The sequence below is a fragment of the Saccoglossus kowalevskii genome, chromosome 19, assembly GCF_978046115.1.
Source record: "Saccoglossus kowalevskii chromosome 19, keSacKowa6.1, whole genome shotgun sequence".
Taxonomy (NCBI): domain Eukaryota; kingdom Metazoa; phylum Hemichordata; class Enteropneusta; family Harrimaniidae; genus Saccoglossus; species Saccoglossus kowalevskii.
The window spans coordinates 4193707-4209583 of NC_140659.1; the positions used below are offsets into that span (position 1 = coordinate 4193707).

Genomic DNA, 15877 nt, shown 5'->3' on the forward strand with positions numbered 1-15877 from the left:
TCACACACATTGGCACAGTGTCACCCATATATCACACACATTGGCACAGTGTCGCCCATATATCACACACCAGGGATTGCGTTAATGCGGAATTACGCGTCTGGGAAGCATAGTTTTTCTGTGGAACGCATGAATTTTTCAACTGGTGAGTCCCTGGGACGCATCCGGTGAGCACACGTCTCGGTCGTATTATGATAGGTCTAAAGGCATTGTGTGCGTTTGCGATGCCATTGTCCCGCATACAAAGTTCATAGAGCTTGTAAATTCACGTAAAACACTGTGCCATTGTCTTCAAAAACACCTATTAGCATCTACATTTCACAATGGAAAGTGTGAAGTCCCGTCTGAAGTACGGCGAGACAGTCAATACTGAGACCTGCTAATTTAACCGCCTAAAACTTACAATGTCACCCAGGGTAATTTTTCTCCAAAAAATTACTTTAACGAACCTGGTACGTGAAATAAACTTTATTTTCCTAATTTAATTGGTAACGAAATTATATTCTAAACAAAGTAAAAACGATCACAACTGCGGAGCAACAAATGATCACGGTTGCGCAATCCAGTCATGCTGAGTTTCACAATTGTTGATTATTACTCAGTAGTGATTATAATAACGTTTAAAAAAAACAAATTTGTTGAATTGTAATGAAATGCAAATAAAATTCAACTTCGTTTCGTCGTAAGCAAATAATTCCGGTCGCAAATTAACGCTCGATGCTGTCGAGTATCCGACATGTTCCTTGTCTTGCATGGTTGACCTAATACTAGTAGGTCAAATCTCCAATTAACCAATAAAAATGCTGGATAACGCCAACGTGTTCAAATTACCATAGCTCATTTAAATATGTTAATGTTATTTAACACAACGCGGAAGAGATTTGCCGATGTTGTAGTACGATCATTTGGCTTGGATTTTTACGGGAAAACTGCATGATTTTTTTTTTCAAATCAAAAAATAGTTGTTTTCAAAAGATAAACTAAGCGTTTGAAGACTAATTTAACATAATTTACAGTGACAACAACTCGAACCGAAACGAAGTTTGCGCACTCACGCTAGTCACAAAAAACGTACTCTTGAAATTGAATAAAAACTTAAACTCTATTTTAGGCGTCAGGAAAGATTGAAATGTACGAAAAATGACGGCAAAATATTTAAATAACAAATATTAAATAAAATCTGCCGAAAAGTCGCCGATTTCTTGGTCCCATTTAATTTTTTTTTAAAACCATAACTGCCCAGATGCGAATTTACTGCAGAATCTGGTACTACTGAGTACTAGTATGTACAAATTTTGGGTGTATTGTTTTCTGGGGGCAATATTAATCGAAACAATGAACTATTTAATTATATAACACAAGTGACTTTGGGAAAAAAATAATCACTTTTCTAGAAGCCATGGATCGATTCGTTATTTGCAAGATCGCCACCCCGGCAGGTTCCATGTGGCAATGCCTTTTCTTGTCAGAATCGTATTAAGTCTAAGTTAAGTCTGACACCAGCTCATTTATCTTGGCTTATGAAGAACTTGAAGGTAAACCCAGTAATGATTTAAAATTTTTACAAGCAGCATTACATTTTAATAACAGTAAAAATAGAAGTAAACCATGTAAATAATGCAGATTGCTGACATGTAAAGGCTGGAATGAACATGTAAATAAAGTACAATATAAATGTGATTAATGCCTGTTTATGTTTATTGTGTAATAGTTCGTGCAAAAAACTATTTTAGAAAAATAAAGTGCGGTAGCGGCAGGGACCCCACATATTTTTAAGGGACCCACACATTTTATAAGGGGTGGGTCCCAGGGACTCCACATTATCGAACACTAATGCAATCCCTGACACACATTGGCAGTGTCGCCCATATATCACACACATTGGCACAGTGTCGCCCATATATCACACACATTGGCACAGTGTCACCCATATATCACACACATTGGCACAGTGTCGCCCATATATCACACACATTGGCACAGTGTCAGCCATATATCACACACATTGGCACAGTGTCACCCATATATCACACACATTGGCACAGTGTCACCCATATATCACACACATTGGCACAGTGTCGCCCATATATCACACACATTGGCACAGTGTCAGCCATATATCACACACATTGGCACAGTGTCACCCATATATCACACACATTGGCACAGTGTCACCCATATATCACACACATTGGCACAGTGTCACCCATATATCACACACATTGGCACAGTGTCACCCATATATTACACACATTGGCACAGTGTCACCCATATATCCCCACATTGGCACAGTGCCACCCATATATCACATACATTGGCACAGTGTCACCCATATATCACACACATTGGCACAGTGTCACCCATATATCACACACATTGGCACAGTGTCACCCATATATCACACACATTGGCACAGTGTCACCCATATATCCCCACATTGGCACAGTGTCACCCATATATCCCCACATTGGCACAGTGTCACCCATATATCCCCACATTGGCACAGTGCCACCCATATATCCCCACATTGGCACAGTGCCACCATATATTCCCACATTGGCACAGTGCCACCCATATATCCCCACATTGGCACAGTGCCACCCATATATCCCCACATTGGCACAGTGCCACCCATATATCACACACATTGGCACAGTGCCACCCATATATCACACACATTGGCACAGTGCCACACATATAACACACACATTGGCACAGTGCCACACATATATCCCCACATTGGCACAGTGCCACACATATATCACACACATTGGCACAGTGTCACCCATATATCACACATTGGCACAGTGTCACCCATATATCACACACATTGGCACAGTGTCACCCATATATCACACACATTGGCACAGTGTCACCCATATATCACACACATTGGCACAGTGTCACCCATATATCACACACATTGGCACAGTGCCACCCATATATCCCCACATTGGCACAGTGCCACCCATATATCACACACATTGGCACAGTGCCACCCATATATCACACATATTGGCACAGTGCCACCCATATATCACACACATTGGCACAGTGCCACCCATATATCACACACATTGGCACAGTGCCACCCATATATCCCCACATTGGCACAGTGCCACCCATATATTCCCACATTGGCACAGTGCCACCCATATATCCCCACATTGGCACAGTGCCACCCATATATCACACACATTGGCACAGTGCCACCATATATCACACACATTGGCACAGTGCCACCCATATATCACACACATTGGCACAGTGCCACACATATATCCCCACATTGGCACAGTGCCACCCATATATCACACACATTGGCACAGTGCCACCCATATATCACACACATTGGCACAGTGCCACCCATATATCACACACATTGGCACAGTGCCACCCATATATCGCACACATTGGCACAGTGCCACCCATATATCGCACACATTGGCACAGTGCCACCCATATACCACACATGATATTGACACTGTGTTGCCACATGCCACACATGATATTGACACTGTTGCTATATACCACACATGATATTGACACTGTGTTGCCATATACCACACATGATATTGACACTGTGTTGCCATATACCACACATGATATTAACACTGTGTTGCCATACATCACACATGATATTGACACTGTGTTGCCATATGCCACACATGATATTGACAGTGTTGCCATATACCACACATGATATCAACACCTTGTCACCATATACCACACATGATATCAACACCTTGTCACCATATACCACACATGTCACCATATACCACACATGATATTGAAACCTTGTCACTATATACCACACATGATATCGACACCTTGTCACCATATACCACACATGATATTGACACCATGTCACCATATACCACACATGATATCGACACCTTGTCACCATATACCACACATATGTCACCATATACCACACATATGTCACCATATACCACACATGTCACCATATACCACACATGATATTGACACCTTGTCACCATATACCACACATGATATTGACACCTTGTCACCATATACCACACATATTAACACTGTGTTGCCATATATCACACATGATATTGACACTGTGTTGCCATATGCCACACATGATATTGACAGTGTTGCCATATGCCACACATGATATTGACACTGTTGCAATATGCCACACATGATATTGACACTGTGTTGCCATATACCACACATGATATTAACACTGTGTTGCCATATACCACACATGATATTAACACTGTGTTGCCATATATACACATGATATTGACACTGTGTTGCCATATATACACATGATATTGACACTGTGTTGCCATATATCACACATGATATTGACACTGTGTTGCAATATACCACACATGATATCGACACTGTCACCATTTACCACACATATCGACAGTGTGTCACCATATACCACACATGATAATGACACCTTGTCACCATATACCACACATGATATTGACACCTAGTCACCGTATACCACACATATGTCACCATATACCACACATGATATTGACACCTTGTCACCATATACCACACATATCAACACCTTGTCACCATATAGCACACATGATATTGACACCATGTCACCATATACCACACATGATATCAACACCTTGTCACCATATACCACACATGATATCAACACCTTGTCACCATATACCACACATGTCACCATATACCACACATGATATTGACACCTTCTCACCATATACCACACATGATATTGACACCTTGTCACCATATACCACACATGATATTGACACTGTGTTGCCATATGCCACACATGATATTGACACTGTGTTGCAATATACCACACATGATATCGACACCTTGTCACCATATACCACACATGATATTGACACATGTCACCATATACCACACGTGATATTGACACCTTGTCACCATATGCCACACATGATATCGACACCTTGTCACCATATACCACACATGATATTGAGTGTCACCATATACCACACTTGATATTGACACCTTGTCACCATATACCACACTTGATATTGACACCTTGTCACCATATACAGTGTTCTCCACAAGGGGTTTTAGGCGGGCGGCCCGCCCATCAAGTTTTACGGCCGCCCAGTAACTCTCAACACCTGCCCACCAACGTACATCCAGCTGAAATTATTTGTAAAAAGCTTGCATTGTTCTTTCCAAGCCTAAACAAAAGAGTAGTTGTCCAACCCTTGATTTTGCTATTATTTCAAGACTTCAAACATAAACAATGACCACTGGAAGTCTGCAAGCAGTTATCAAGTGTATTTATGGCAATGTGTCAATCGCCTGAATTCTTTGTCGCCCCCGACATTGTTGCCACTTTATATTGCTCACGATACGCAACTACAGTGGTTTCAACTTACAGCTGTATTTTTAATAATCGTCTTCCGATCACGAAAGAAAGAAGTAAATACGAACGAAATGTGTATGCACAGAAAATATATTAGCAGATTGCATGTAAACTCGAACAAAAATTAAAATTCTAGCCGTATTTACAACGTTCGCTCGATTTTCATCGTGAAACAGCATGGAAAAGGCAAACTGTGACCTTCTTGGCTTACCCCATTCAACGACTGTCGGCGACCCACCGCTGTTGGCGCTGTAACGATTAAGTATCTAAGTTGCATAGGGGAACAGCGCATTCTGGGTGTTCGTGTACTGAATTCGGAAAGCGGTAATAAACATCAAACATGGCTGCCGGATTAGTTTACCGCGAGTATTTGTATTAATATTTTAATTATCTTTTCCACATACTTTTTTCAATTTATCCATTTTTTATGTCTAATCTTTCGAGAACATAGCAGATTCTTTTATTTTGCCGATTGCCAGCATTTTTTCATGAATTCCAAAACAACGTGTGAAAACGCAACGTATCATGACCGTAAATGCATCTTAGTCTTACCGTCCGTCGGCACGGGTGAGTACTGATGCCACAAATAAAAATGTTATGGGTTTTGTTTTGACAAATCGTCCGTTTTGGCTTCGGGGACAAATCACCTCGTATATTTTCTACATTATAACTCAATTATGTTTTGTACTTGCTCTTGGTTACTCGAATTGCATTTCATGAACGCAAAATAATTTGCGAACGTATAAATCACCGATTTTTTTGCATTTTGTAAATATTGATAGTGACCAATCTGTTCGTATTTCAAAAAAATGTAACATGTTTCAATTAAATTAAAAAGAGAATAGTAAATAACTTAGTGTGTATGGCAGTTCATGACATAAATGCTCGAATGATGTATGTAAATGATATGCAAATTAATATGCAAATTTATGCTAATTAGGCCGCCCACCAGCTATTTTGGATTGTGGAGAACACTGATATACCACACATGATATCGACACCTTGTCACCATATACCACACATATGTCACCATATACCACACATGATATTGACACCTTGTCACCATATACCACACATAATATTGACACCATGTCACCATATACCACACATGATATTGACACCATGTCACCATACACCACACATGATATTGAGTGTCACCATATACCACACATGATATTGACACCATGTCACCATATACCACACATATGTCACCATATACCACACATGATATTGATACTTCGTCACCATATACCACACATGATATTGACACCATGTCACCATATACCACACATGATATTGACAGTGTCACCATATACCACACATGATATTGACAGTGTCACCATATACCACACATGATATTGACAGTGTCACCACATACCACACATGATATTGACAGTGTCACCACATACCACACATGATATTGACAGTGTCACCACATACCACACATATGTCACCATATACCACACATGATATTGACACCATGTCACCATATACCACACATGATATTGACACCATGTCACCATATACCACACATGATATTGACAGTGTCACCACATACCACACATATGTCACCATATACCACACATGATATTGATACTTCGTCACCATATACCACACATGATATTGACACCATGTCACCATATACCACACATGATATTGACAGTGTCACCACATACCACACATATGTCACCATATACCACACATGATACTGATACTTCGTCACCACATACCACACATGATATTGACAGTGTCACCACATACCACACATATGTCACCATATACCACACATATGTCACCATATACCACACATATGTCACCATATACCACACATGATATTGACAGTCACCATATACCACACATGATATTGACAGTTGTCACCACATACCACACATATGTCACCATATACCACACATGATATTGACACCATGTCACCATATACCACACATGATATTGACACCATGTCACCATATACCACACATGATATTGACAGTGTCACCACATACCACACATATGTCACCATATACCACACATGATATTGATACTTCGTCACCATATACCACACATGATATTGACACCATGTCACCATATACCACACATGATATTGACAGTGTCACCACATACCACACATATGTCACCATATACCACACATGATATTGATACTTCGTCACCTAAACTTTCATCCACTTTTGTAGGTACATGTTGGAATAAAAGGTGTGGTAGTTGACAGCAACGGTGAAGGTATTGCGAATGCAGTTATCAGTGTGAAAACTGTGGTTCTGGATCGAAATGACAAAATTGAAGATGTCATTCCAATTGAACATGATGTCACTACAGGTAAATTTTCATATAAAAAGATACAGAAAAGATTAAAAGATACAAAGATTTGTTGTTCTGATTGTAAATGTTTGAAAAGGTAAACACTATGGTTCCTTTCAACTTTTAGGGCAAGTTGAAATTGCATGATCTCCTGAATTTCTAGCTCCTAAAGCAGTTTACAGCAGCAGTGCGTGTCGTGAAATATTTTTACAAAAAAATATGTATTATTAAATAAAATGCTATACTGCTTCTTTTTTGTGTAGCCAAGCAACAGGGAACTTAATACTGTTTTTCTTTCCTACAAAAATAGCAATACATTTTTACAAGAAAAAAATCAGAAATACTGCATTACAAACATTTACAAGTTTCTGTTCTAAAACTTGTTGATTTCTTATCTTTCACTAGCGGCAATGGGTGACTATTGGCGGTTACTGGTACCTGGTCCATACATGGTTACTGCTAGTGCTGAAGGTTACAAATCAACTGAAAAACCATGCTGGGTAGATGACGATTCTACTGCTACTATATGCAACTTTGCTCTGGCAGATGGTAATGATTTGCCGAACTTTTAGTATTATCTTGGGTATGTAAGTCTTAACAAAGATCCTTCAAACCTCTCTGAAGAGAGATAGACCCAAACAAAATTGGCTTGCAAGCTTGAAAACTCATCTTTGTTTTAACTTTTACAATAAAATTTACATACTGTTTTTTTTTTAAACTATTTCCATGCAACTATTGTGCCAAAGATTAAACCTACAAAAGATGTACAAGAACTTAAAATTATATTTTTGAATTTACAAGAAATTATAAAATGTACTTTTAATATATAATATGGTCCAAGGTAGGTGAATGTCCCCAAATATGAAGTATGATAAATTACAAAAATGTTTTGAGAGTGCATTCATTACATCTGATTATTACACAAAAAGGGATACAGTCTTCAAGAACCCAGTCTCCTTAGATTTTTCATATTCAACAAATATATTTTATTTTTAATTTTCTATTTAAACAATCTTGCAAGCCAATTTTCAGAATTTAAAAAAGAACAACTGAAAAGATGATATATTTTTGAAGTTTGTATTTTTGTCTGTGTTAGTTTTGGTAATCCTTTTTTCAGGTTACACTGCCAAATACTGTATTTACTTTATTAGTAGGTCATACAATTACTTGAATGAATTACCAGAGTAAATGATACAGTATACAATACATGTAACTGTTGGTGAGATATGCTTCTAATAGAGCAAATACGGTATGTGTTTAGGTCATTTGTTTCAGCACTGTATGAGGGCACTACACTTCATGTATGTCTTAATGATAAAATCTCCACCGTATAAAGTGCGCCCTCATAAGGTGGAGATGGGATAAGATTTAAACAAATTGTTACAGTGTGAAAAAAATATGTCCTATTTATTTTACCTCTGGGTATGTTATCATCACATATTGCTGAATATCAATTTCATAATGACATCATTGATTGTACTTGATAAGGTAAACTTCATATAAAAATGAAATAAATTTACCATAAGTTATGATATTCAGCTACTATAGATGAGTTTATATTGATTTCACAAACTACAACTTGTGGAAAAATCTATTGTAATTTTGAACACCAGTGAGTCTATAGTACACTTAAGTCATAATAACATATCTTGTTAATGTCCTTCTCTACCAATATTTACATTATACAAATGTCAATCATTATGCACATATTATTATTGTGTTTAAAGTGAATATGTTTTGTTTATATTTTACTCCAGCTATTGTGATTGGTAAAATCACCTTGTAATTCTGAAAAGCATGCAAGTGGCATGTTTACATTCCCTTGGTTTAGTTATAATGGCTTATTGTTTTCAGACAGTATTATGGCATAATAAATATGTTATAATTTGTGTCAAGATTATTTTACACTACTTACTGACAACTAAATATTCTATTATTCTTTTAGTCAAATCTAAATCAGTGTTAAATACAACTACGTGGCCAACTACCATTCACCCCCCCTCTCTCTCTCTCTCTCTCTCTCTAATATTGTCTTGACTGAATTGCTATATGTAAATAGTCCAGAACATCCATTAAAATTACTGATTTAGCTTGTCCTTTCAATCATTGTCAATGCGTGATTCAAGTCCACTGCTAATTCTCAGAATAAAAAAGGTGATCTTTGTTATACACAATAGCTGTTATGGAGAAACATATCATCACGTCTTTTTACCCTGCACTCAAAAACATTTACATATATTACTTATGCTAATGTATAAATATACTTAGTGTTTGCTTTGGTTTTTGAAATAGCCACAGTGCTACAGGAATACACAACTGTTGGAAGCATCAATGAAAAGAGCTGTTCTTTGAAGAGTATGATTCTGTTGGCATTTCCCACATAAACATTTATTTAATTATATACTTCTACTCTTTTGACGTTAAAGCAAATGTTCAACTCATTTTGATGCTAAAAAGCCAAAATAACATTGGGTTGTGCATCTTTTGGAGAAAACCATATTGTAAAATCCTAAAAGTATCACAATTATGCATTTCTGTATTCCTGTTTTCACCAAAGCAGCACCAATACTTAATATTCCCTTAACTGTTGTGTGTGATGAAATATATGCAGTGAGAATTATGCATAAATCATTGTATACATTTTTTTCCTCGTTACACTATATATGTATAGCATCCAAGGTTAACAATTTTTCAAATAAGTGATATTCTGCACAAGCACTCAGGAGGTTTTTCCAAATTGTATTTAATTACTAATGTGTGCAGATTATCTCAGTTTCAGTGGTATGGGTAAGCACAAGCCCTTGGTTGTATTTACCCTTGATAGTTAATTTACACAATATTGAGGATGGAATGTAGAATAGATATAACATATATAACATAAATTATCTGAAATCTAATTATAATTTTATTAGATAAGAGTCAAATTTGAGGATTCCCCGGTTGAGGTATTTCAAAAGTTGTCTGACCTGTTCTATATCAATGCTTTATTGCATACCATGTGATCCAATCTGGCCAATCAGTGTATTTAGATCGTACATACAAGTTTTGATCTATCAATTGGGTTTGAAATTCACTTATTTCATTGGTTGAGAGAGCAGTCTTTGGTTTCAAAATCTAAACAATCTTGAAATAGATAACTTTTATAGGCACTATTTTTCAAATTCATTGTTTTGTAACAATACATTTTATGATAAACTTGAATTCAATTGTGGATGAAATAAGTGTAAAAGAAACCCAACAAATAATTGAAGGGTGGTGGTCATAGTAAATTGTTTATATACGTGAAATTTGAACACCTGTTGTGTGATGACCACTGTCCTTAAAGACTTGTAGAGTAACTTTGAAATTGCATAATTCACTAAACAGGTTACTGTAAAATACTATTATTTACATAATTTTGGCGAGTTTTTAGTGCGACAATGATACACCATTGTTCTATCCCATAATGCATTGCATATATTACAAGTAATGACAATTTTTAATTCAGCTTGAACTCTATCAAAGTATCCAGTTTTGACGACAAAACCAATATTGTGCAATCATAAAAAAAAATACCTCAAATATTTTAACTCTTTGACCACCATACCTTGTATTGCATACATACTCAGGCTTTGTGTGTGCCCTCATGTATGTTTATGGGAAATACTGTATTGGTACATGCAATGACCAGAAGAGATTTCTTCCATGTACTTGGAAAGTACAAGTGTGCTGGTTCCAAGATGTCACTGTCTTCAATTAAGAGAAATTATGATTACTGTAATATACTTAGCTGGAATTAATTTTCGCTGAAAAGACTTTTTGGGTGGAATTTATTTTTACCGATTTCTGACGAGTTGAATATAAAATATAGGAAAAAAGTATATTTGCTGGATTTTATTTTCACTGAATCATTCCTTCAGCGAAAATTAATTCCAAGTAAAAATAAAGTATTTTACAATATAAAAATCTGGTGTCCAAAGGGATAAAATAAAAATGCAACAATAAAGAATACAACTTTCATTTATTTATTTATTTAACTTTAGTATTTGCAATATGTCAACAATGTAATATTTATCATGCACCGATTCAATCACTGATTTGGGTTTGTGTGAGTCCTATACACAGCTTGGTACATAGTCCTTGTATGGAATTTCTATTTCTGAACATTTCCACCAGTCTTATCTGTATTCTGGTTTTTAATGAAAAAAGCTCTCTAGATGTTGGTTCTGACACCCACAACACTAGGACGCTATTGGTAACTGATTTAATCACCAAAGATTTTAACTTAATTGTTCTTTAGATGAATATTGTACAGTGAATAAATTGTGCTATTTTGTGAAAGCATTTGATGTTTCATTTATTTTTGTCTTCATGCTGAAATGCTCAGTCAGCAGTTCTTATGGTATAATTTTAGCAAGAAAGCTTGCTGGACTTATTAGCACAAAGGAAATTTGTGAATTCTTCAGTAGAGTGAAACTAGATACAAAAATAAAGGGGTTTGATGTCACTAAACGTAATACAACAGTCAAAATAAAGTACTGTCACAGACCTAGTGGTTCGGTTCTTTACCCCAAAATACACAATGTATTGGTATTAATATATATTCATACACAGTAATGCCAGGGTAGAACTTTGGGAGAAAACGTGCACATCTGTAACAAACCCACACGCACTTAAAAACAAGTTCATGTCAATCTCAAATAATACTTGTAATGCAAATCAAAATATTTGACCATAAATGAGTAAAGTAAACATTAATAATGAAGTGCATATAACCATGGTTAATGTAACAAATAACGTTCGTTGTAGACTACCTGTTAACATCAGTCACTGTACCATAAACGAGGAATGGAGTAATGCCAATAACTTAAGCTCTTAAGCTCATGTAATTGACCCAGTTCCATACACTGTGTTCGATGTACTTGTACAACACTATTTAATGTTGATGGTTTGACAAATAAGTTGCAGCATAGCTATGGAGTCTCGGTGACTTCACCATGTAAAATACTATAGCTGCCCTTAGGGTTTCCAATCCAAAGTATCAGGAACTGGCAACAAACTTCTCAAGATATTAACTGTGACAGGCAGCAGGGAAATGTTATCAGTTTCTTTCACTGCCATGTAACAAATTAATTAGTCCCCGTTCGGACGGAGTCCGAAAACGGGGACTTATGTTTTGCCCTGTGTGCGTCCGTGCGTCCGTGATCACCTGTATCTCGAACATGCATGGACCGATTATGTTCAAACTTCACTCATACATCACACATTATATGGGACATATGCACATGCATTTTTTTCATGATCCGATTAACGATAGCCGAATAGCGGCCATTTTAAGGCCGAAAATGCATCAAAATGGCACATTTTCACCATTCCGGACCCGGATCTTAGTTATGCATGGACGGATTTCGTTCAAATTTGGTACATACATTAAACATAATAGGACCTTGATGCACGTCATTTTTTTTTCCGGATCAAGTTCGAAATGGCCGACTGGCGGCCATTTTGTTTTAAAGAATTCAGTTCTGGATCCGTATCAGAGACATGTCTGGATTGATCAAGTTCAAACTTCACACACACAAGGTACATCATGTCACAAATATGTATGTGCATTTGTTTCATGATCCCATTAACGATAGCCAAATGGCGGCCGCTTTAAGGCCGAAAATGCATTGAAATCGCACATTTTCACCATTCCGGACCCAGATCTCAGTTATGCATGGACGGATTTCATTCAAATTTGGTACATACATTAAACATAATAGGACCTTGATGCACGTCATTTTTTTTTTCAGATCAAGTTCGAAATGGCCGACTGGCGGCCATTTTGTTTTAAAGAATTCAGTTCTGGATCCGTATCCGAGACATGTCTGGATTGATCAAGTTCAAACTTCACACACACAAGGTACATCATGTCACAAATATGTATGTGCATTTGTTTCATGATCCCATTAACGATAGCCAAATGGCGGCCGCTTTAAGGCCGAAAATGCATTGAAATCGCACATTTTCACCATTCCGGACCCAGATCTCAGTTATGCATGGACGGATTTCATTCAAATTTGGTACATACATTAAACATAATAGGACCTTGATGCACGTCATTTTTTTTTTCAGATCAAGTTCGAAATGGCCGACTGGCGGCCATTTTGTTTTAAAGAATTCAGTTCTGGATCCGTATCCGAGACATGTCTTGATTGATCAAGTTCAAACTTCACACACACAAGGTACATCATGTCACAAATATGTATGTGCATTTGTTTCATGATCCCATTAACGATAGCCAAATGGCGGCCGCTTTAAGGCCGAAAATGCATTGAAATCGCACATTTTCACCATTCCGAACCCGGATCTCAGTTATGCATGGACGGATTTTGTTCAAATTCGGTACTTACATTAAACATAATAGGACCTTGATGCACGTCATTTTTTTTTCCGGATCAAGTTCGAAATGGCCGACTGGCGGCCATTTTCTTAAAGAATTCAGTTCTGGATCCGTATCCAAGACATGTCTGGATTGATCAAGTTCAAACTTCACACACACATGGTGCATCATGTCACAAATAGATATGTGCATTTGTTTCATGATCCGCTTAGCAATAGCTGAATGATGGCCATTTTAAGGCCGAAAATGCATTAAAATCACGTATTTTCACAATTCCAGAACCGGATCTCAGTCATGCATGCATGGATTTTGTTCAGATTTAGTACAATGTGTTGTACATATGCAGGTGCATTTCGGTCATGATCTGCTTTGAATGTATATGTCACTCAAATATGAACGGAACGGGGACGTGTCATTGACAATGACTTGTTTATTCAGGAAGGTTATGTCACATGGTAGGTATTATTGAGCATATAAAGCTTAAATATAGGAAGTCTGAACATTCCATATTAGCTTCTGTAGCTTAATGGGCAGTAGTCATCGTGCCGCACATACAAGATAAGGGTTCATATAACCAAAAATGGCGATTTGACTGTTGCACACACCAACTACCGTTCATTAGTGCAAACTGTGAGGTACCAAGCTGTAATTAGATATTTTTTTTGTGTTTAGAAGGAGTCTCTGGCAGTAATTAGTGCAAGAGGAGCCCAGGACAAAACTCGTACTCCTGATTTCATTGGAAGAGCGCATTGTATTATGAAAAAAATCAATGTTTATCAACACAATTGTCGCACGTGCATGGCACGAAGCGATGACTTCCGTTCTTTAATGTACTTGCCTATGTTTTAAAGTGAGAGGGTCGTCACCAGCGCACGCGCAGGAATTGAGTTCTAAACGATGACAACACTCATGGGTAGACGCTTGTTTGTAAACAATGACACGATATGGCCATCTGACGCATGCATAGGTGACGACTTCCCCTGAGCTCACTTGATGGTCACAATTCTGAGTTGAAAGGTTTTACTAATTTCAACACCAGAGGGCTCCATACTGGCACAAATTGGTAAGAAATGTTGTTTCAAAAGAATTGAATGCAGACTTGACTTTTCAGCCATACATTAAAATTAATATTATTATGAATTCCCGGTATATGATAAATAAATCATGTATAATAAATGAATGAATAAATAAATAATCATATACCGTGGTGACACTGTGTGAGGAGTTGTACACCTGGCTGATAAGTGGGAGGGTTGTATATCTGATTACACAGGACTGGATACCTGGCAGTGTTGGAAGTGTTGAACAGTTTGCTGTTTAATTGCTGAAGATATGCAGTGGTACACAGAGTGGGCGTATTAGATACCAGGATAGTCAATTCACTGAATTGTTAAGAATTAAAAGTGCTTACTGAGGGTTGGGTACCTAGTTAGTGAGTACACAGGGTGGAAGTCTTGGATACCTGGTCAGTGAGTACACAGGGTGGAAGTCTTGGATACCTGGTCAGTGAGTACACAGGGTGGAAGTGTTGAATACCTGGTCAGTGAGTACACAGGGTGGAAGTGTTGGATACCTGGTCAGTGAGTACACAGGATGGAAGTGTTGGATACCTGGTCAGTGAGTACACAAGGTGGAAGTGTTGGATACCTGGTCAGTGAGTACACAGGGTGGAAGTGTTGGATACCTGGTCAATGAATACACAGGGTGGAAGTGTTGAATACCTGGTTAGTGAGTACACAGGGTGGAAGTGTTGAATACCTGGTCAGTGAGTACACAGGATGGAAGTGTTGGATACCTGGTCAAGTGAGTACACAGGATGGAAGTGT

General features: G+C 37.5%; 1 protein-coding gene across 1 annotated transcript in view; it reads left to right on the forward strand.

The window, feature by feature from the left end:
• Positions 1-12010, forward strand: part of LOC100368040 (carboxypeptidase E-like) — a 33184-nt gene extending 21174 nt beyond the window's left edge. The window contains exons 6-7 of the mRNA XM_002737987.4: positions 7564-7705; positions 8093-12010. Of these exons, the coding sequence (XP_002738033.1) occupies positions 7564-7705; positions 8093-8259 (309 nt within the window). The 3' untranslated portion in view covers positions 8260-12010. The remainder of the gene's footprint in view (positions 1-7563; positions 7706-8092) is intronic.
• The last annotated feature ends 3867 nt before the right edge of the window (positions 12011-15877 follow it).